The following is a 22,338-nucleotide window of genomic DNA, read 5'->3' as shown; positions in this document are numbered from 1 at the left end:
AAAAAAAAAAAAAAAAAAAAAAAAAACTCAACGTCTTGGTGGAGAAGACTCAAATACCACATGCTCCGTGCACAGTAGGGTAGGAGAGGGAAGGACTCAAAATGTCTGAAGGAAAGTTTCTAGGAATGAGGGCTTAAAAGAAATAAACACAAATATAAAAAAGAAAGTTGTATGTCTAGCATACTAGTTGATGAACTAAGAATGATGTACCCATTGCACAAATCTATTGTCTTCTTCCATTAGAATGTCAACTCCAAGAAGTTTTCTTCACCTCTGTATTTCCAGGACTTAAAAAGTTCCTGGCATATACTAGTTGCTCAATAAATATGGGTAAAATTAATAGAATGGTAACCATTATGCAGTTGAAGAAAGTGAGTCTCAGAGAAATTAAGTATCTTGGCCAAGAAGCCACTAAATAAAGATATAAAATCACAGAATATATAAAATAAAAATGAATAAATAGAAGTTGGAAATTAGAGAAACCAAACTGAAAAGCATCCCTAGAAAATGTGTTATAGCTCTATTCAAAGTGGTCTGAGTCATTTCTCAATGGGAGATGGGATTTGAACCTGAGCCTATGGGACTCTAAAGATTATAGTCTTAGCCCCAACACTAAAAATGTGAATATGTACCATATGCAAGACAATGAGTTTGACAGATGCTAACTTCAATTTAGACACCTCTGTTTCAATTTCCAAAATTTGTGATGTCAATACATGAGTGATTGATGTGATTGGTGATCCTGGCAAGAAACTCTTTCAAGAACTAGGTTTGAATTGCTATGAAATCATTATTTTTTAAGAGGAAAATGCAACTTTGAGATACTGTTGAAAATAAAGAGGTAATATTCTAAAATACACTATTCATCAATATTAGTAGAGCTGAAAAGCTCTTTACCTTGAAGCATTTTCCCTACCTCTGTCTAAATGACTACCCGTATCAGAAGAACATCAGATTAGGGCCTTGGAAATATATGTGTATAATAAATACAGAAAGGTGATAAAATATTGAAGGAGGAGCCAAGTCACCAGTGCATTATATTTTTATTTTTATTTTTTTTAATTTTTATCTTTTTTGTCTTTTTGTGACCAGTAAGGGGATCGCAACCCTTGGCTTGGTGTTGCCCACACTGCACTCAGCCAGTGAGCGCACTGGCCATCCCTATATAGGATCCGAACCCGCAGCGGGAGCGCCACTGCGCACCCAAGCGCTGCACTCTCCCGAGTGCGCCACGGGGCCGGCCCAGTGCATTATATTTTTAAATCATTGGTCTTCAATACTTTCAGATGGCTTTCTAGTATGTAAGTAAGGAAATAATTAGTAAAGATTGTTTAAATTGATGTATTTTGAAACTGTTTACAAACAAATGGTGTCATTTGTATGAGGACTGATTCCTTCAGGTAAAATTAAGGCCTCAAAATATATATGTTAAAATACACTTGTAAAAACCACTTAGACATAATAGGAAAGGTCCGTGTCAACATATTTTCTATAGCAGAGAATATTTGGTTTCAAATTTGGTAGAACTCTGTTAGTTTTGCGGTTCAGACAGGATGCTTTCTTTCTAAAGGCAACAATATCTTTTCTACCAAAATATGTAAAATATAAAACACTGACAAAGTGTATATTGTGATAAAAATATATTGTTAAAGCAAGGATTCCTTTTTACCTGTCTCAGAGTCCAACGCAATGTTTACTTTATGTTTAGAACATTACAAATATTTAATGAGTAAGTATACAATGACTTTCTGTATGAGAAAATTATCTGATCACCTAATTCTTTATAAGGCACAAGTTTCTATGTGTCATTAGTCTCTCCCATCCTGTGAACTCTTTGCCAGGTCATACAGCTTTGGGAATATGCTTCTCATGTATAAGAAATTCTGCAAAATTACTATCAAAAACATATGGTTTTGACCTGGCATCCACATGAGATTTGTAGAATAAAGGCAGAAATTTTCTTTACTTCTCAGACCATATTTGGGAATGAATAAAGTGAACCTGTGAGAATATTCCCCATTGTATTCAGTAATAAAGCAGCAGCAGCAACAGTTTTTTTTTAACACAGAGCACACCTTTTGTTCTGATGTTTCTAATGATGCCCTGCATGACGCCTGCCTCCAGTTCCTCAGCTATTTGAGCCACTGTTTTCACTGTGGTGATGAACTAGAGAGGCACACTTGAAGAGAGACTATCACAGACCGAGATGAGGAAAATCAATTTCAAAGCCCAAAAGACAGGTGGTGCAGAAGGTCACTGAACACTAACAGTTGCTTTGTGGCTTTGGAATCTTGAGGGGGATTCTATTTAACAACAACAACAACAACATAAGAACTGTGGAACTGCACTGCATCATTAACTTGTACTACTGTGTAGCAGCTAAAACATAAATGGGAAGGATTATTCTATATTAAGAACGATTAATAGCTGTTCTTTTGTCTTTTGAAAGATCAGTTTCTTTGTTGATCTGCTTTCAGACCAACCTTTTCGTTTCAGCTTCCCACCTTCTGTTCTAGCCTACATTTTTAACGAATTCTATGATGTATCTTTCTGTGGGTCATGTCACAAATTTAAAATGTCAGGACAAAGACTGAATTTCCTCATCTTTCTTGCTGTTCCCATACTCACCTTGTGGGTCACTGCTTAGTAACTCTGTCCTTTAGGTCTCTCTAACTGACGGACTTTGGGTAATTTTCAATTACTCTTCCTTTCTGCCTGCTCCCTCCTCTCACCTCCACCTAGTATTCAACCTGTCAGAGAATCCTGCATTCTTTCCTTCATAGCATGTCTTTCTCCTTTTTCTTTTTTGTCAGAGTGGAGAAGTTCTTCTGTGTTCTTATACTTCAACTTCCACCTTTTAATCTATTTGGTGGAGGCAGAGAAGAGGCAAAAGTTAATATTTTCACTTCAAATTTTCTTCTACCCTCAAGCGAAATGTCATGTTTTAAATATTGGACCTGCACAGTATACCAAGCTACTTCTATATGTCCAGTCATAACTTCTATCTACTTCTATCTCAAGCCACCTGCACCTGCTTCTTACAATTTGTTTTGCTTTTCTACTCCAACTCTTAGCAGATATGTTTTGTTACTTAGTTGCTCTTCACTTTTGATTGATTTTGTTTTTCAAAGTAATAACCACGAAATTTACCATCATAAAATTTTTAGTGGCAATATAATCAGATTCTTCTAAATTTAAATATCATTCTATATTATATCACATGTAATATCAAATGTCAATTGATGCTCATTTAAAAAGAGGCTAACATCAAGTATAAAATTAAATAAGTTATAATATATAATTAAATTATAAGCTTATAAAAGTCACTAGAAAAAATGGGTTAATATTAGTCTTATGTTCAAGGGATTAATATAATCATGTTATTGCTATAATATCAAGTACATAGTTTAATAAGTTGGAATTTATAGGGACCCAAATGAAAAGCATCTCTGGAAAATGTGTTATAGCACTATTCAAAGTGGTTTGAGTCATTTCCTCAATGGAAGATTAGGACAAAAAATAAAGGTCAAAAAGAAAGTGTGAAATTTTAATTAGATTAACTTCATAAGTGGTTATCTTCACAGAAAACAGTTTATTTTCTTCAATTTTTTAAAGTGCTAAAAACTTTTTTATAAACAAAGCAAATGATTAGAATAAAAATAGATTAATAAACAAAGCAAATGATTAGAATAAAAAGAGTGTAGTCGTTAATGTTTAGCTTCTGTCCCTAAGGCACAAGTGAAAACTTTATTAGTGACATACAGATACCTGGAAAAATATTTCTATTGTACATAACATCTATTACATCATATTGGAGAAAGGCGCCACTGCACAGGAAATGTTAATGCTTTCTTCCTCTTCTTATATTCTTTGTTGGACAAAGAGAGTAATTTACATTAAAGAAAATGTGGATTGTTTTAAATAAAATGTCTTCATGTCCTGGTTTTTACTGACGTTTGCAGGCAAATCAATAAAAAAAACCCCACCCAGAATATAGATTGCTTTCTTTAAATTAGATGTTCTGATTTCAAAGATAATGTGCCAGTGAGAAGAAAGATTGGCTATATTTGGCTGAATTTACAACCTTTTCAATATCCAAAGTTCTCATTTGAGAGCTAAGGAAGTTTTAAGGTATAGGTTCCTTTTCCTTCCGGCAAAATATAACTTTCTGGATTTAAGAGGCTTATTAAAGGTCTCACAAGATTTCTTCAACATCAAACGACTTTTCCAAAATGACATTTTCAGACCTAAAGCAAATGAATCCCACACTTATGGATTAAATTTACCTGGAAATATATAAAGGCTAAAATTAACTACTGAGTTTAAAATAGTTTCATCACTTGATGCCAAAACAATGGACAGTTTGCCTAGAGTTCATTTAAGATACTTAAAAAAAAACCTGTTAAAATATATAACACTTAATTTTTACTGTACGTTACCCTCCATATTGTCTGTCACTCGTATAATTACTTGTTGTCCACAATTGAGAGTATATTTACTAAATACTGCAGAAAGTAAATCAATCCAAAATATTTGTATGTAGTTGAAGGAAAAGATGTACACTAAAGATGATAACAGGGTACTTCAAAAGCTTCATGGAAAAATAGAATTGAAAAATAATATGAATCCACGAATTCCTGAAGTACCCTCTTATTAACTATTATCCAAGTATTTTGAACACTTGAAACCTATGCTTATCACAGTCTTTAGAATTTTCACTCTCAAATTCTGAATTTTAAGGTCCAAAACCAATTGTATTATCTGTTAAATGTATATTTAGCAATGTGTTTATAACTAATTAAAAAGCTGAAAAAGCATTTTATTTAAATGATGTGCTTCAGATAATGATGAAAGGAAATACAAAATTTCTAGCAGCTATTAAACAGAAAACTAAAGAAAGCAAGCCCATATAGAAAATTATCCATTCTTACTCAAGGCTCAGTTCCTATTTGTTTTCCTTACCTTTAAGCAACTGATTTTCAATAGATATCCAGAGACATGTAGTATAATTACTTACTGTGCTTAAATGCCTAGCTGTCTGGAAAGAAATCTCCATCAGCCGAGGATGCTGGCCCTCAGAAGCTGTGTAAGATTCCTGAACTAAGAGATTGCAGAGGCTGCTGTGAATTTTCAGGAAGAAGCCCACCCACACTAGCATCTGCATAAGCCTGCAAAAGGTATTCTGCAGTCAACTATCTTTTACATGAAAACAGTTCAACCAGACTGACTATGGAATCACAGGTTTTGTTAGACTTGTGAACTTATATGGTCGAAGGACAGGCCACCAATATGAGCAGACATGTACTGAGAGACCATTCCATACATTAAAGGGTGGTTTTCACCTGGAGGGCTGGTTAAAATGTAGAAGGTCTGGGGCAGAACCCCAGCAACTCATGTTGCTGGTCCAGGGACCACACATTGAGAACTACTGCAGTAAGGTATTAGCATATTAGTTTCTTAGCTCAAGTTTAACTTTAAGACTCCCACTAAGATAGTATAACAAATCAGAAAATCAATTCAAAAGACTCCTGTTTAGAAAGTCACTGCTGGTACCTTGCTTTGAGTTGTCAATCTAGAACAAATGGAATTTGTAAAATACGAGGCTCAATCCATCTGACCTCAGAGTCAACTGGCTTAAACATTTTTCATTGTTTGATGTCATCTCTTAATTTTTTAACTTTCAACATTTCCCTTTTTTATTCTTGTCTTAATTTCACCTATTAGTTAAGTTTTCCCTAAATGGTTCCCTTATCCTTTCTAATGTCATTGCTACTTTTAAGTATGTACTGTGTTTATTGGCCTTTCCTTAATGTCCAAATGAGACACCAACATCTATTCTCTTCTGCTGCTGCTTTTTTCCTATAGTATCTATATTTCCATGTGCTTATAAAATATTCACCAGCACAGTATCTTATTTCACAAATACCTCCATTATGGGGTTCTCTTTCCTTTGATCTTTGAATTTAATACTGGATTTCCAAGCCATCTATAAGTATAGCTGATAATTCACCTTGGGCATTTGTAACTTCCTAAAATGTTTCACCACTTTCTTCATAGAGATAATGCTATTTATTTCTCTACTCTTAATCTTTCTGGTTGTGGTAGTTTTTATATATTCTTTTATTCCTCTAAAAACTTCGTTTTAATTTACTATCTGTATCAAAATTTATGTAAGAGGAAAAGAGCTACCTCTAATCATTCTCTTTATCTACTAGCAGAGGCTCTTCTGGAAAACTCAATTCTAAACATTTTAAATGCACGCACACACACACACACACATAATATAATCTCCTTACCCCTTTACATAGCTGCTATTGAGAAAAAAAGAAAAAGAAACTAAAATACTTTTCCTGCACAACATGCCTTCTGCCTAAATTTTCTCCTTTGAAACTTCTGAGCACAAAGCAGTGTTAATGAAGGTGATGTTCCTAGTACTAGCCACAGAGGAGGCCCTACTACCACACCCTGACAACAACTGCAGCAGTGGTAGCTTCTGATCTACAAAACAACATGATGAGGAAAATTCTCTTACCAAGTTTCAGAGGGAGCAGAATACCAACATAATTGAAAAAAGTATCCCATACTAAATTATTATTTCTACAGTTAAAGAGAAAGTGTTTTCTTTCATCCTTTAGAAACTATTTTGAAACATGCTTTCTAGAGTGTAAGAGTACTTAACTGGTGTGAGGAAAATAAAAAGTATTAAGAGGACTAGCTTTTAATCAACTTCTTAAATGACCACTGAAACAGCGGTGGTATTGACAAAAGCTATAACTAAGAATCAAAATTAGCAAATGGAATCTAAAAACTTAAAAGGCTTGTCTTAAGGCTTGATTAAAAAGGTGAATGTTAAGAAATAATAAAACATACCTACAGTGACCCAATAATAAGCTAAAGTTCAATATTTTTCTCTTTGTATTTTGATAATTTAACCTCTGCTAATTTTTAAAAAGAATGATTATAGAAAAGGCACATGTGTGCATGTGTATGTATATTTAAATTTTCTAAGAATTGGCCAGGGCTTGTTCAAAATGAATTGATTATTTTGCTTCTAATATATAGGTATTATTTCTATAAATTTAATTATAAATGTTTTATAGTAAGTAATATACTATGCATACTAAGCAATTATAAAGAGAAAATATTTTAGGCTTCTACTAATTAAATCACCTCCTCTTTTATTATTACCTAAAATTAATCCTGATACGTATTTTAAAGAAAAATATCTTAAATACGAAAATTAAACATGCCCCAAGTAAGCAATCAACATTAGAATGTAAATTATATATTTTGATGTGAAAACAAAAGAACAAATATGTAATGATTCTAGCTGTGACACAGTGAGTTAGTGAGATTGATAAACTACTTCTTCATGCTGATAGCACGTTGTGGTCTCAAATCTATTACACTTTTGAATTGATGTGCTATTATCTTTGGACAACTTTCACACTAGGAGGTGGTCCCAGTAAGAAAAATGTCTTAAATGTAAAGCTCATAAACAAGATACATTTCACTGCTGCTACCTGAATTAATGTGAGCTATTAGTAACTGCACAAAAAATGGTTTGAGACAGAAAATGTTTTTAATATTTTAGATAAAAATTTGCAATATGAATATATTAGTAATTATATCCATATAACTATGATGAATATCAAAACATGTTCAAGGTAAGTACAGAATTATGTGTTAACTAATCTCTGAAAATTGGGAGGTAAAATTCTAGGGAGTGTTAGATAATTGGGAGAAATATTTTAGTGAGTTCTTTACTATCTTTCACACTTACTTTTCACAGTCTTAAGTAAGTGCGGGAGTTATTTAAAATTTAAGCATAACCACAGCTGTATAAAATGTATAGGGCTATAATATAAAGCAAAATATTTCTATTATGACTTATTTTAACTTAAACATGTCTATAATTAAGGACCAAATCATGTTACAGATTTTGATTGGGAATGTTAAAAACTGAACAACAGGATTAAATATGCAGATTTTTTCTAACCATTATTAAGAAGGCTAAAATAGCTTAACAGTCATTGCTTCCCATTTTAGTTATTTTAATGGTGTGGCCATGGCATCAAATGTATGAATCTGTATTAGATATTTTCTAACATGTCTTAATATATCAATTATACCTATTGCTGGCAGTTATTACATACTAAATATATTAAAATTAAAATGGAAATGAAAAAGAACATCTTAAAATTCCTGTGTGCTATTTGGACAAGACTTAATCTATTTAATTATTAATTCATTTAATTATTGATGGCCCTCTATGCTTAAAATTGTTCAGCAAAGTTCTTTCTACAGATTTGAGAAGAAAGTGCGAGCTAGATAAAGAGAAGAATTACAAGTGTAGATGGAAGTTCATGAAGAATAAAGAAGTTCCGCGTTGTAAGAGATGTTGACGGCATCGTAGTCAATCACCAGTCTCATGTGTATGTGACAGTGAACAAGAAGTAGATGACAAAACAACACAGAAAACAATCAGTTCAAAGAGTAGAAAGGGTTATAAAGCTTACTGAGCACCTGTTTACCATGTGCTAAGAAAATATTATCTAATTTAAACCTCTCAACATCCCTACAGAGGGAGTATGTGTGTATGTGTATTATAAAATCTACTTTTCTGTTTTATGGCTTTAAAAGGAGAGCAGGTGGGAAGGTTAGCTCTTTTACTCAGGCCATTCTCTCACCATGTGACCCCTCATTGCAGTGCAGAGCAGCCACCAAGGAAAAAGCCCTCTCCAGATGTGTCTGGTTGTCATGATTGTAAACATTCAAGTACAGCATAAAAATTTTAACAACTTACATTGAAACTCTTTTGTTCTTGCCTGTGTGAAGGGGCATAAATTTAGAAGAGGATAAAATTAGAGAAATCCATAATCATTTAAATTTGTTTGGCAATAGGCAGGATAAGATCAGTCCCTTTAGAAAAGTAGTTTACACTATTTTATTTAATTTTTTATATCATTTCTATTTTTTAATTGAAAAATCATAATTATATACAGCTGTGGAGTACAATATGATGTGTTGATATATGTGCAGATATATAATATGGCACAATCAATAAAGCTAATTAGTATCTCCATCACCTCACCTACCTATCATGTTTTATGGTGAGACATTTGAAATTCACTCCCTTAGATATTTTGAAATATATAATACATTATTATTGACTGTATTCAACCTGCTGTATAATTGTTCTCAAAATCTATCCCTCCTGTTGCCTGAAACTTTGTACCATTTGATCAACAGCTCCCCTATTTCCTCCCTCCCAACCCCCTATCCCAGCCTCTGGAAACCATCATTCTACTCTCTGCTTCCATGACTTCAATTTTATTAGTCTGCATATGTAACAGCATGTGGTATTTCTCTTTTCATGCATGGCTTATTTCACTTAGCGTAATGTCTTCCAGATACATCCATGTTGTTGCAAATCACAGATTTCCCCCCCTTTTTTAAGGCTAATATTGCATTGTGTATATATGTCACATTTTCTAAGTCCATTCATCACTTCGGCTATTGTGAATCACATTGCAGTAAATATGGGATTGTAGATAATCCTTTGAACTATTGATTTCAGTGCCTTTGGCTATGTAACCAGAAACAGGATTACTGAGTCATATCGTGGTTCTATTTTTAGTTTTTTTGAGGGACATTCATACTGCTATAAAATCTACTTTTTTTAATAGGAGGAAACTGAGAATTAACTAGCCAAAGGCTACTTGAAGGCAAAGCAAGGTCTTTTTGGCCCCCAAACTTCTGTAATCTCTACATGGGTATGCACCTTAACATGTATACAAAACAAACTAGGGAGATAAGAAGAAAGTATTCAAACTTCTATTGTAAATAGAGCTGTGATGAGCATGGGAGTGCAGACATCCCTTTGACTTGATGATTTTCATTCCTTTGGGTATATACCCAGAAGTGGGATTCCTGGATTGTATGGTAGTTCTATCTGTAGTTGTTTGAGAAAACTCTATACTGCTTTCCATAATGGCTGTATTAATTAACAGTTCCACCAGCAGTGTAGAAGAGATCCCTTTTCTCCACATCCTCACCAGCATTTGTTATTCTCAGTCTTTTTGATAATAGCCAGTCTAGCTGGCATGAGATGATATCTCAATGTGGTTTTGATTTGCATTTCTCTGATGATTAGTGATACTGAGCATTTTTTCATGTTCCTGTTGTCCATTTGTATGACTTCCTTTGAAAAATGTCTATTGAGCTCCTTTGCCCATTTTTTAATCAGATTATTATTATTATTACTTTACTGTGAAGTTGTTTGAGTTCCTGTGGAACCCACCTAAATATCCATCAAAGGATGACTGGATAAGGAAAATGTGGTATATGTACACAATGGAATACTACTCAACCATAAAAAAGAGTGAAATTCTGCCATTCACAGCAACATGGATGTGAGCTTGGAGAAAATCATGTCAAGTGAAATAAGCCAGGCACAAAAAGTGACATACTGCATGTCCTCACTCATAAGTGGGAGAGACGGAGGGAGGAAGGAAGGCCACAATTAAACATTGAACTTTCATAAGAAGAGAACAGAGCTATAGTTACTAGAGGTGGGAAAGGGTGAGAAGGGGGTTAGGTAGTAATTGGGTAAGGGACATAAAGAATAATTACAATTTATAATGATGAACTTGCTAATATTGATTTGATCATCACATACGGTACACAAATACTGAGAGTCAACTCTGTACCCCATAAATATGCATAATCGTTTCACTTCAAAAAATAAATTTAAAAAGAGTATTCAAACTTCTATTTATCTGTATGTCAAACTTGTATTTATCTTTTATCTAAAAAATAAGAAAGATATTAAGCTTTTATACTATGTAATACACTGACAATAGTTGAGCCTACACTTGGTCCTTTTGTTGGAAAGTCACTAATGTCTATGAGGTATCCGGAGAGAAGGATAAGAGTTCAACCAAGAAGAGGAGTTAACAGCAATGTCCTCGCCTTTCAGTTTTGCAGTTTGTATGTGCTTAATTAAATGCAAGATTCTTCATAATATTTTGAGATGAGATGAATTGTGGCATGATCCTGAAAATCTTTTTTAACCACATAAAGATTAGTCAGTTATGTCAGGCAAATTACCTAAAGAATTATAAACCTTAAAAATGAGGGCCGGCCCGGTGGCGCACTGGATAGTGCGCCGCTTGGGAAGCGCGGTGGCGCTCCTGTCCGAGGGTTCGGATCCCACATACAGACCCTCCCAACCCCCTATCCCAGCCTCTGGAAACCATCATTCTACTCTCTGCTTCCATGACTTCAATTTTATTAGTCTGCATATGTAACAGCATGTGGTATTTCTCTTTTCATGCATGGCTTATTTCACTTAGCGTAATGTCTTCCAGATACATCCATGTTGTTGCAAATCACAGATTTCCCCCCCTTTTTTAAGGCTAATATTGCATTGTGTATATATGTCACATTTTCTAAGTCCATTCATCACTTCGGCTATTGTGAATCACATTGCAGTAAATATGGGATTGTAGATAATCCTTTGAACTATTGATTTCAGTGCCTTTGGCTATGTAACCAGAAACAGGATTACAAAAAAAAAAAAAAAAAAAAAAAAAAAAAAAAAAAAAAATGAGTTAAATATACAAAAAGAAGAAGGGTGCAATTCTGCTGACCTTTTTGGTGATGACAAGTAGCTGTCAGTTGTATGCAACCAAGAACATATTTTTGAAAAAATTAATAAGCTGTCCCTTCAAGATAAAGGTAGTATCCAAGAATGAGTAAGACAGTACTGCTTCTCTAAAGAAACTCTTAAGAAGAATATTTTGAAAACTTACATTTGGAAACATTCTCATCAGTGTATATGATTTTGTTGCCAAAAAGAATGTATATCATCTATAACAATTTTTAACTTTTTAAACTTCTTAGATGTCTGTTAAACATGATGTTTTAGTGGGTTTTGTCTTTGTTTATTTAAAAATGTGAAAATGTAATAACTACCAATTACATTGCCATAACATCAGATAGACATCAGAGAAATTAGTCAAATTTCAACAAAAATGTTTATACAATTGATAGATAAGATTTAAAAATGTTTACAGTATGATTAATATAAATAAAGTTCGCTTATACTTAACACATATATTTATATTTAATAATTAAGTGAATGATTTAAGTTGACAATTAATAATTAATAAATGGAAATAAAAATCTATAAAAATATTTATTTCATTTAATCCACTTAATTTTTAGACTTACATGTTTGATAACATGCATAAGATTAGCACATTACTACATGTGCATAACTTAAATTTTTTTTTTTCCTTTTTGTCTTTTTTCGCACCCGCACCGTGCTCAACCAGTGAGCCGACCGGTCTCCATATGGGATCTGAACCCTCAGCGGGAGTGCCGCCGCGCTTCCAAGCGCTGCACTCTACTGAGTGCGCCACTGGGCCAGCCCCTAAAATTTTTTAAAATTTAATAAATACACATATTTTGGGATTGAGGGTTTTTTTTGTTTGTTTGTTTTTGCTTGTCAAATGGAATTAAAAAATTTTTTGGAGTCAACTACTAGAAGAAAAAGTAATGAACTTAGAATTTGGTACGTGAGATCTAGCTGAGTGTTGCAACTAAGTAGTCGTGATCTCAGGCAGATCACTAAATCTCAATGAGCCTTAAAAAGTAAGATTAGATAATCTTTAAGATTAATTACAATTCTGAATTTTTTTCCGGAATATAGTCCATCTTTCTCAATGGCAGTCATGATACCTTCAGGTCCTACATAACAAAACTGAGTTTTTCATATTGGTATAGTGTAAGACTTATAGAATGAATGAATACATTCAGGCTTTATTTTATGAATTACTACTACCCCACTACTATCTTAAATAATTTCTTCCCCATCTTATAACTGTTACCTTTTTCTAAAACAAGTGCTGCCTTCAAAAATTTACTTCATAATTTATCTCCTCTAGGAGCTCACCCCAATTAAATTCAGAATTTAATAATTATTCTTACTATCAAAAAAATCTCCAAAGCTATCTAATTGTTTATAAAAATTAATCAACATGTAAGTTCCTGGTAGTTGTCACTGCCTTTATCAAGTCTGTCTTTCTTGCCTTGGTAGTTTTCGCTACCTTTGTAAATACCAAATCAATTATTTTTCTTTTAAACATATTGCACTAAAAGCATTCAGTACCTTAAAGAAATCTGGGGTTAACTTCTGACTGACATGGAGACAATGCATCTATCAAGGCTCTTCTTGATTTATTCCAAACATTTATTACTTTAGTTAATCAAATGTTTCAAGGATATAAATAGTTGCCTTTCATTATTATTTGGATTTTTTTTTTTCCTCAAGAACAGAATTAACAGACTTGGGCTTCCTACTTATAAAAATTCATCTACTTTTTGTTAAGTGACAGGAACAGTGAGAAAACCAAGAGATTTTATTCTGGTACAATTAAGCATGGTTCAATTTTATGCTTGACCTACCTAACACATAAAGATAAATTAGACATAAATACCCCAGTTAAGACAAATACTTTCCTTATCATTTGGAGAGAAGAGATTTACTTGATGATAAAAGGTATTTGTCTAACTGTTAACTAATTAGGTGCCCTTACCCTAAGGCAATTGTTGTTATTTTTAAAAACATTTATGAACACCTCTCAACTGCCAGGTGCATTACTTAAATTATTTCATTTAGTACTGACAACATTACTTTGACTAGATATTATTATTGCATTGGAAACTGACCTCAGATTTAAGTAATTTGTAAATGATTTCACAAATAGTTAAAATAGTGAATCTAAGATTAAAAACCAGGCCTGTATGACTACAAAGCACAGGCTCTTCTCATGATGCTAAGCTGTGTTTTGTATTTTGTATCCCTATTGCATTTACTAGGTATTATTTAGAATATGTATCAATATTGATTCCTAGGAATTACCTTCATTTCAGAGCTAGTCAGCCTACTTTTCTTATTTTAATTGGCATGTTGCCTACAAAATGATCAAGTTGAAGCTTGAGCATTATAACTGGTTAATAATAACCTCAAGTTTAAAAATCATGCTTTTGCTTTCACATATCTTAGTAACCATCTTTGAATCTTTATATCTCAAACTTTCTTAGAATGAGGCCTCTACCGCAATGTGAGAGAATGCATTTAGAAACCCAAATTAGAATGCTGCTGTAGTCACGTGGATGCTCATTCTTTGAGTAAATTCAGGACCAAATTTTATCTTTGTTTTACATTTTCATGAATACAGATTTACCTTTAAATCTAATATTTTACATTTAAACAATTAAACGTGAACTTCTAAAACAAAATTTCATTCAATGCTGTCTTCAATAAATGCTCCCTCTTCTTCTCTTTTGTTATTGCAAGAAGAAAATAGTGACAGGTATTTTTATGTATTATTTTAGGAGCTACATAATTTGGAGGGCAACAGAAGCATTTTCTGTGAAGGGGACAACAAAAGGTTAAATATTTGCTACAAGTTGGCAATAGAAACTAGAAAAGTTCATGTCCAGAGTCATACCTGTATTCAACCAAAGGCTGCCTCTCTCATTTGAGATCTTATTATTTACCTTAGGTATAATACAATATGGACTTAAAATCAACTTTATTCTTGGGAATAAAACTCAGTACAGTGACCCTTTATTCTTGGAAATAAAACTCAGTACAGTAACCAAATGTCCCTCTTTACCCAGGACAGCACGAGTTTATGCTGCAGTTCCAGTGTCATTGTTCAGATTGTCCTCTTTCACTCTCAAAGTGTCCTGATTTTGATCATGAATTATATGGTCAACACAGAGCTCAGGCACTGAATTAGGCCTACAGTAGCTTCCTAAATTATCCTCCTCTCACTGAAACAAAGGTTCTTAAGCCATGACTTAAAATATGCTTTAAAATAAATACCACCTAGGAAATTCTTTACATTGCATCTCCTGCTTCCTCTTTCTTGTTGTTTTACAAATGCACACATATCCCTTTACATGTCTTTTAAGAAATACTGTAAGTCATTGAAGGTGACATATTTCAAGAGACCTACAACCCATCTGATTTTTACTATTCGTTAGTATGTAATTTTAGACTAATTTACTGTTTTTTGTTCTTTTAAATAAATGGTGATGGGAAAACTCTTTAAGATTAAGAATTTCTTAGCCTAGGTCTAGGTCCAATTTGAAATTTGTGCTCAGCAACCTTAGCTTCTTCATTTTTGCATCTCTTCCATATTCCGTGATATTCTTTTTCCCCCCAGGTACCCTTGGGTCTCCCCAAGCTGTCAATAACAAAAGGATACGGCATCAGTCAATTTAACTCAATGGGCTACCTTCCCAGGCACATTTTACTTAAAGCTATATCTTTAATCATAGAGGCTCTTACTACTTACTATGTTGCTAATGGTTGTTGGTTATCAGTAAGTGGGTAGAGATACAATTTTTCAACTAGGCAAGTTTTCCCCTGATGCCAACAGCCTACAATGTGTAGGATGCTGCCTACATTTCCTATAAGCAAGGCTGACTCAGACCTGGTGTGTGTATATGATTGTCTTGCCTTTCACTAGAACCCTTTTAAAGTGAAGATAAAAGAGGGAAAAAAGGAGAATACATTAGTTCAGTAAACAATTCTTCTGTTTATGCAATCTGTTTTTTTATAGATGGAGCAATTGATCCAACATTAAAGCAGCCCAGACATCTCAATATTTAAATTAAAAATGCACTAATAAAGAGGTAATTTAATATGCAATTTCATGCATTAATAATTAGCAAAGCATTACTGAACTGCAAGGTAAAAAGCTATGAGAACATAACTAATGAACTATTGATGCCAAAGTAGACTTCATAATAAAACAAGACTTTAATAAATCTTTTATTAAATGGCTACAAATGAACCACTTTGTTAACATATAATAGGTAACTACTAAGCTACTTAATTCACAGATATAAGTGAGGAACTTGAAGGCAATTAACTTTACAATTGCTGAAGGTCAGCACTTCTCAATGAGAGATACTGTACTATACCTTTAAGTGCTGCTGCTATACTGGGTCAATTCTAAGCTTTTCCTCAGCTGTTCTGTATTCTTGTAGTAGCTATTATTACACATCGAAGTAACTAAAGTATAAAATAAACAAAAGACGAGCTATAGGCTATTAAATGCCCTAAAAGTAAATTATCCAAAGTATAAGAAATAGTGAGCTCAAAGAAAAAAAAATTAAGGAAATGTAAGCAAGTATTTGGTATTATATTTGGCACTGATAGTTATTTATAAAAAATGATAAGATAATAAGGATATGCTTCTAAATTGCAAATGCTTATTTGGATCTTGACTCTAGGAGATCTGAAACTCACTGAAGACTATAGACCAGGACTATTCTATTTACTGAGTAGAAATGCACCATACACAGTAATATCGATTGTCTCCAGAAGTAGCAAATGTTAAATTCATTAGAGAAAGGAAATAAACATTTTTACAGAAGCTAGAAACAGCCTGGTGAAAAAAAAGCTTTCTAATAAATCTAAATGAAAGTTACACTGAAACATATATGACAAGGTAGAAAATCTTTTATGTCTTCTCTACCAATTCACATAAACTGTAAGCATACAAATCCCAAGATTTTTATGGATTATTACATGCTATTTTGTAACCAACTATTATCAATATATGCTGAGAGAAGAAAAGGGGAGGAGACAGAGAAAAACGAAATCTATATTCTTATCTACATGTAACTGAATTTTATACTTTATAGTTTATAATCTTTAAATGACAGTTTCAGAAAACTGAGAGTTAGTAAAATGAGTATATGTATATATTAAAATAATTGCCAAAGATGAAACATACATAGATTAAAAACTAGTTAAAGGTAGACAGAAGTCTGGATAAAGTTGTTAATATAGCTGAAACTGAGCCTGAGAATCTTACTCAATAGGGAACCTTAACTAAAAAAGGAAAAATCAATGATAAATAAGACTGGTTCTTCACCTCCAGAGTTCCAACCAAGTGAGACTATTAAAGAAACCACAGTGGTACTGTGTCAGTACAGTGTGAGATTTTCACATCACTGCTTAGGTTGATTCACTGAGTACCTGCAAGGTGAAATACCATTTCTTTTGATTAGCAATACTATAAGATATGAGCATTGGATAACGAGAAAACAACAAAACTATACTACAGATTAAAATTTGTTAGCATGATATACAATTTTTAGATTCATTATTCTTTATATTTATTAGTGAGAATATCAGCTGGTTGATTTTCTTCCTGTGTAAATTCATGAAACTATATAACGTAACTCCACTGATGGTTCATTAATGGTATTGCTTTGAAATAGAAGAAAATCTCAGCAACTACTCACCCTAGGAGTGATTTCTTATATGGTCTCAATATAGAGAAACCAGCTATAAGTTCACGTATGGCTACAATGGATTGTGTTCTACCCAGGTACTTTCTTTCCTTAACCTTTCACCAACCAAAATTCATCAGTTCAATATGAAGAATAACAAGAACACATCTTATCCTCCCACCGCCAATTATTCCAAATCTTTTCATTATAAGACATGACTTCAAGGAATACTAATTCTCCTATTGACAGTTTTTGAGGCTTTTGTGCTATACAACATCAATAAAAGTAAACACATTTCTGATGATTTACCTTGACATATTTCATAAATATTTGTCAGAACAATTATTGTCAACTACAATGCAATTATCCATATTCAATTTGATGACTCAACTGGAAAATTACTTTTTTCCTGATAAAATTTTTCCAAATGACAATAGTGAATCAGTGTTGATTAGTTGTTCAGTGTGTGCTAATTAATTACACTGAGGAAATTCAGCTCAGTGCTAATAACCTCAGGAGGAAAAAACCCAAAACTGTATATATAACTCATTGTCTTAAGTGAAATCTGCTTTTTGCCTACTTTTTCCCTGTTCTTTCTCTTTCTAATCTCTCCCAGCAGAGTGTTCAATAATATAAAATAAACAATAAAACCCAACTACTCTTGGCTGACGCTACAGAGAAAAAGATAAGAGTTCTTTGGAACTTTGTTCTTAGGTCAAGAGAAAAAGAAAAGACAGAAAGATTTTTATTGTTGACAACTAACTGTGAGGACCTCCTGCTAGTTCCTCCTCAGGGCAGAATTGGTTTAGATCATACATCTAATGGCAAGAAATAACAATTTACTCATTGTAAGACAGTTTTTGTCATCCAGCAGCTAATTTAAATGCTAGTTAGCTAGAGGCTCTACAAGGTGGAACATTTAGGGGGACATTCTCTCAGGAGGTCGAGTCCTCTATTTTCTGGCTTTTATATGGTGATGATTCTTTTTCTCTGAACCTAACAGAAGCTTAGAGCAGAGAAGAAATAAATAATAACAGGAATGTTAGGGGAACCTTACTACAATCCTCCCAATAGAAAACAATGGTAAGACACCATTGTTTGCTTGTGCAATATAAAATATAAAGGGGACACTGACTGTTGAGGTTCTGTCCAAAAAAAGAGGGTGAAATTTTATGTACCAGGAGATATTTAATAATAAAATAGATTAGCTCAATACAGCTTTTACTGATCTATGCTTTTGTATGAGCAGATTGCCACCTGTGAGCTGGCCTAGGAAAGAAGTCATAACTTAAGAAACTCACTGAAACACTGGTATGTATACAGAGAAAGACCATTAAACTGAGCAAGTGTCTGGAATACTGAGAGAAGACCATGGGCCATCATGCAGAAATGGAGGCAAGATTGCTTGATATAGCTCCAGATTACTAGTTGTACAACTACAACCAGAGGATGAAGTTTCTGGCAATAGAGATTTCAGTTCATTGTAAGGAAGAATTTCCTAATAGAATTGACTAATAGAATTTCCTGATAGAAGTGTTTTAGGAAATAATGCTGGAAGAAACTTTAGAGATTAAGTCCCAATCTTCCTCATATTGCCAGAAGCTAAAATATTCTTAAAAAATTGTCATGTGACTTGTGCATAGGTATTATAATTGAAGTCCGCTATGCTTTGGTAATGTAATGGACAAAGTACAGTCTGAGAAACTATGGAAGTCTAGAACCAAATAGATTGCTAAACACGTTCACTGAATCAAGCTACATGAGACTGAGAAGCACATTTTACATGATTATCCTTTTCTCCACATGCCTGACAATTTGCACATATGAAAAAAACAGTAGTTAGGAAAAGTTTCACTACAATCGTTTATTCTTCTCTCTTGCAGAAAATGAAATGTGTGAAAAGAATGGGAAAATTCATTGGCTGACCAACTAAAAAATTAGCAACAATCTGGAACTGGCCTTAGAAAAGACAAAACACAGAGTATATAAATACAGTAAATTTCTCTTAGTGAGAAAAGGGTTAGACTAGTTTATTTTTAAATTTTAGATGTGAAAAAATACGGCTGGCTGACTGTTCTAGAATATGCATTCTCTATGTTAATTATCCTCATATGATCATCACATATTGTACACAAGTATTGACACTCTGTACACCACAAATATGTGTAATCATGTTTCAAAAAAATTTAAAAAAAAAGAATATACATTCTCTGTGTAGTATATTGTGTGGTCCTAATAATAAAGTAATGTGAAAGCCTCACATATAGGAGGTACCTGCTTTCCAGTGGTACATTACTGCCAAGGACCCAGCTGTCCTGCAGCTGGACGGACTCGGGTGTGGTTTGCAGCTCGGCGGGCAAAGCAGCCGGCGGGGCCGGACTCTGGTTCCTTCTATTGGTCAGGGAGTTTCTATTGAGAGAAGTGATGGATGGATGATGCTGTGCAGAGTGCTGCTTATGGGAAGGTGGCAAAGGCTGCAGGGTAGACTGGCCTTGGTTGTTTGCAGGTTGCTCTGAAAAAAAAAAAAGACAGAAAACTCATTTTATATATATGTATGTTTATATACATATCTATATACACTACCAATTTCTTGGGGATCCACTACAGATGAATTAGAATTAAAAACTGCATATCAATCCATAACTTAATAAATTTGCATATTATTCTATTAAGCGGGTGTTCAGTGACATTCTCTAAGAACAAGTTTACCCTTGATACACAAAGTTCTAATTAATATACAACAGATGGCAAAATTGCTTTTGGTTTTAATTTGTTTCAGATTTTTTTATCTGGTTTTATTAACACCTACAGAAAATAGCATCTGACAGCTCCCCTAATGTGCCTTTAGATTTCAGCTTTTTTTAACAAACCAACCCTGAAATTAAATGGGTAATTTCAACAGAACACAAAGGTTTTCGAAACGCATATAATCCCTATAATTATTTAATGGAGTTTTTTTAAGCTTTATTTAACTGCAATAAATTATTACGAGCTAGTTGCTAAACAGCAACAGACTACTCTAGTTTAGTGCATTTCAAATAAGGCAGATCTGCACTATGATCTACTAATAGACGTTAAGTATTCTTTAGCAGAAGGTCACTCTGTGAAGCAGATGTTGTTTCATGGATACTTAGACTGAATCACATCTGATTACAACGTCAGAAGACTCATATACTTAATGACCGTTACATCCATTAGAACACACACAGAACAGATTTTCCAGACGTTAAGTATTCTTTAGCAGAAGGTCACTCTGTGAAGCAGATGTTGTTTCATGGATACTTAACAGACTGAATCACATCTGATTACAACGTCAGAAGACTCATATACTTAATGACCGTTACATCCATTAGAACACACACAGAACAGATTTTCCAGTTTCACAGTATGCAGTATAACTACATTTTGGAGTAAGTCATAGGTGACCAGAAGACTCATGCCTCTATGTCAGTGGTACAAATACTTTGTTCTAAACCAGAATCATAAAGGATCTAGCAACTTCAAAATATAAACACAATGCTATGTTGTAACTACTGAAACATTCCCTAAAGGTAATAAGTCATAAGTTAAGATCCACAAATTAAAGAAATATCTGAGACCTACTTTCCAATCTCATTATCTAGCTTTGGACATGCTAGAGTTTACAAAGACTGTATTTTACCAAACAGATAGATGGGGCTCCTTAATTTAATGCTTAAACTTATTATGGTTCCACAAACATAAGATGTCAATTTTTGACTAAATATAGTTCAAAATGCAAATTAATTTTAAAATGATATACTAAATCATGCTATTAATATAAATGCAAGTATTGAAAGAGAATAAAAAACACAGGGACAATCTTTCATCTACAATGTGAACTTCTGCAGTGAATGTTAAGCCAAATATCACAGTGTAACATTGTATTTCTGGTTACACGAAATGAATACATAATATATAATCGTTTGAATATATGTTATCAAACCTCTTTACAGGGTGCAATAATAAAAATAACTCCTCATATAATTCCTATTATAACATATAACTCCTATTATAGCATATAATATCAGTAATTATTGCATGTTTCTAATGGTCTCTAATAACTCATACCACATAATTTAATAACTGATAATTTCTCAGTCTTGAAATGAGGGGCAGAGCCAATACCTAAAGATATGAAAATAGAGCTCCTTTCTTGCACAGCCTCTACTCTTGAAGTTCCCCATACCAGAAACTGCAAAAACCATTCTTCGTTCACTGTTTTGGTATTCATGAAAAACTATGAATGTTTAAATATCAGTTAAACTGAAATAAGCTTTTGAGAGAATGGCAGGGTTAAAATAGCACATATAGTTGTAAATGTATTAGAAAAAAGAAACTAGCAGTTTAAAATTCATGAAAGATTTATTATTCAGCTATCATATAATTAATTAGCATCGTCTTCCAAGCATCGGTGCATATGATTAGAATCTCTATGTATGTCTTAAAGGCACATTTCAAGAAGCTAGGCTGGCCGGTTATCTCAGTTGATTAAAGTACAGCCTGTAACACCAAGGTCAAGGGTTTGGATCCCCATTCTGGCCAGTCACCAACCAACAAACAAACAAAAAGAAGCGCTTATAGTATGACATAGCAAGTTGCAGTTATGAGGGCCTAGACTAGGTTGGTGTCAATGGAATGAAAATAAAGAGAGGAAAAAGAAACAAACATTATTTGATAAAAACATTTCAAAGGACCAAGTAATGAGATCATCAGGCCTAAAAAAAAAGGAGAGGGATGGGTCAAGTAACTCCATATTTTTAAGCATAGAACTGTGAAAGAATGTTATTATATTTTATATATGTTATCTAGAAGAAATTACATATTAGATATTATACTATAGAGGAAAGATCAGTATATTCAAAGTCAGAATACCAAATTTAAGTCCTTATTCTGTCAAACATCATGATAGTGAGCCTCAGTTTTCTCATCTGTAATGTGGGAAACAATACTGCATTATCTAGGTCTTAGTACAATGCTAAGGATTCAATG

The 22,338-nt window shown here is 33.3% G+C and overlaps 1 protein-coding gene across 1 annotated transcript in view; it reads right to left on the bottom strand.

The window, feature by feature from the left end:
• LOC103600136 (teneurin-3-like) overlaps positions 1–21,554 on the bottom strand; it is a 71,672-nt gene extending 50,118 nt beyond the window's left edge. Inside the window, exons 1-2 of the mRNA XM_008584362.1 lie at positions 21,536–21,554; positions 19,603–19,840 (exon numbers count right to left, since the gene is read on the bottom strand). Coding sequence (XP_008582584.1) covers positions 19,603–19,840; positions 21,536–21,554 — 257 coding nt within the window. The remainder of the gene's footprint in view (positions 1–19,602; positions 19,841–21,535) is intronic.
• Between the last annotated feature and the right edge of the window lie 784 nt (positions 21,555–22,338).

Source organism: Galeopterus variegatus, unplaced genomic scaffold (genome assembly GCF_000696425.1).
Source record: "Galeopterus variegatus unplaced genomic scaffold, G_variegatus-3.0.2 Scaffold3242, whole genome shotgun sequence".
Taxonomy (NCBI): Eukaryota; Metazoa; Chordata; class Mammalia; order Dermoptera; family Cynocephalidae; genus Galeopterus; species Galeopterus variegatus.
This window is presented reverse-complemented; position numbering and strand designations above follow the sequence as displayed.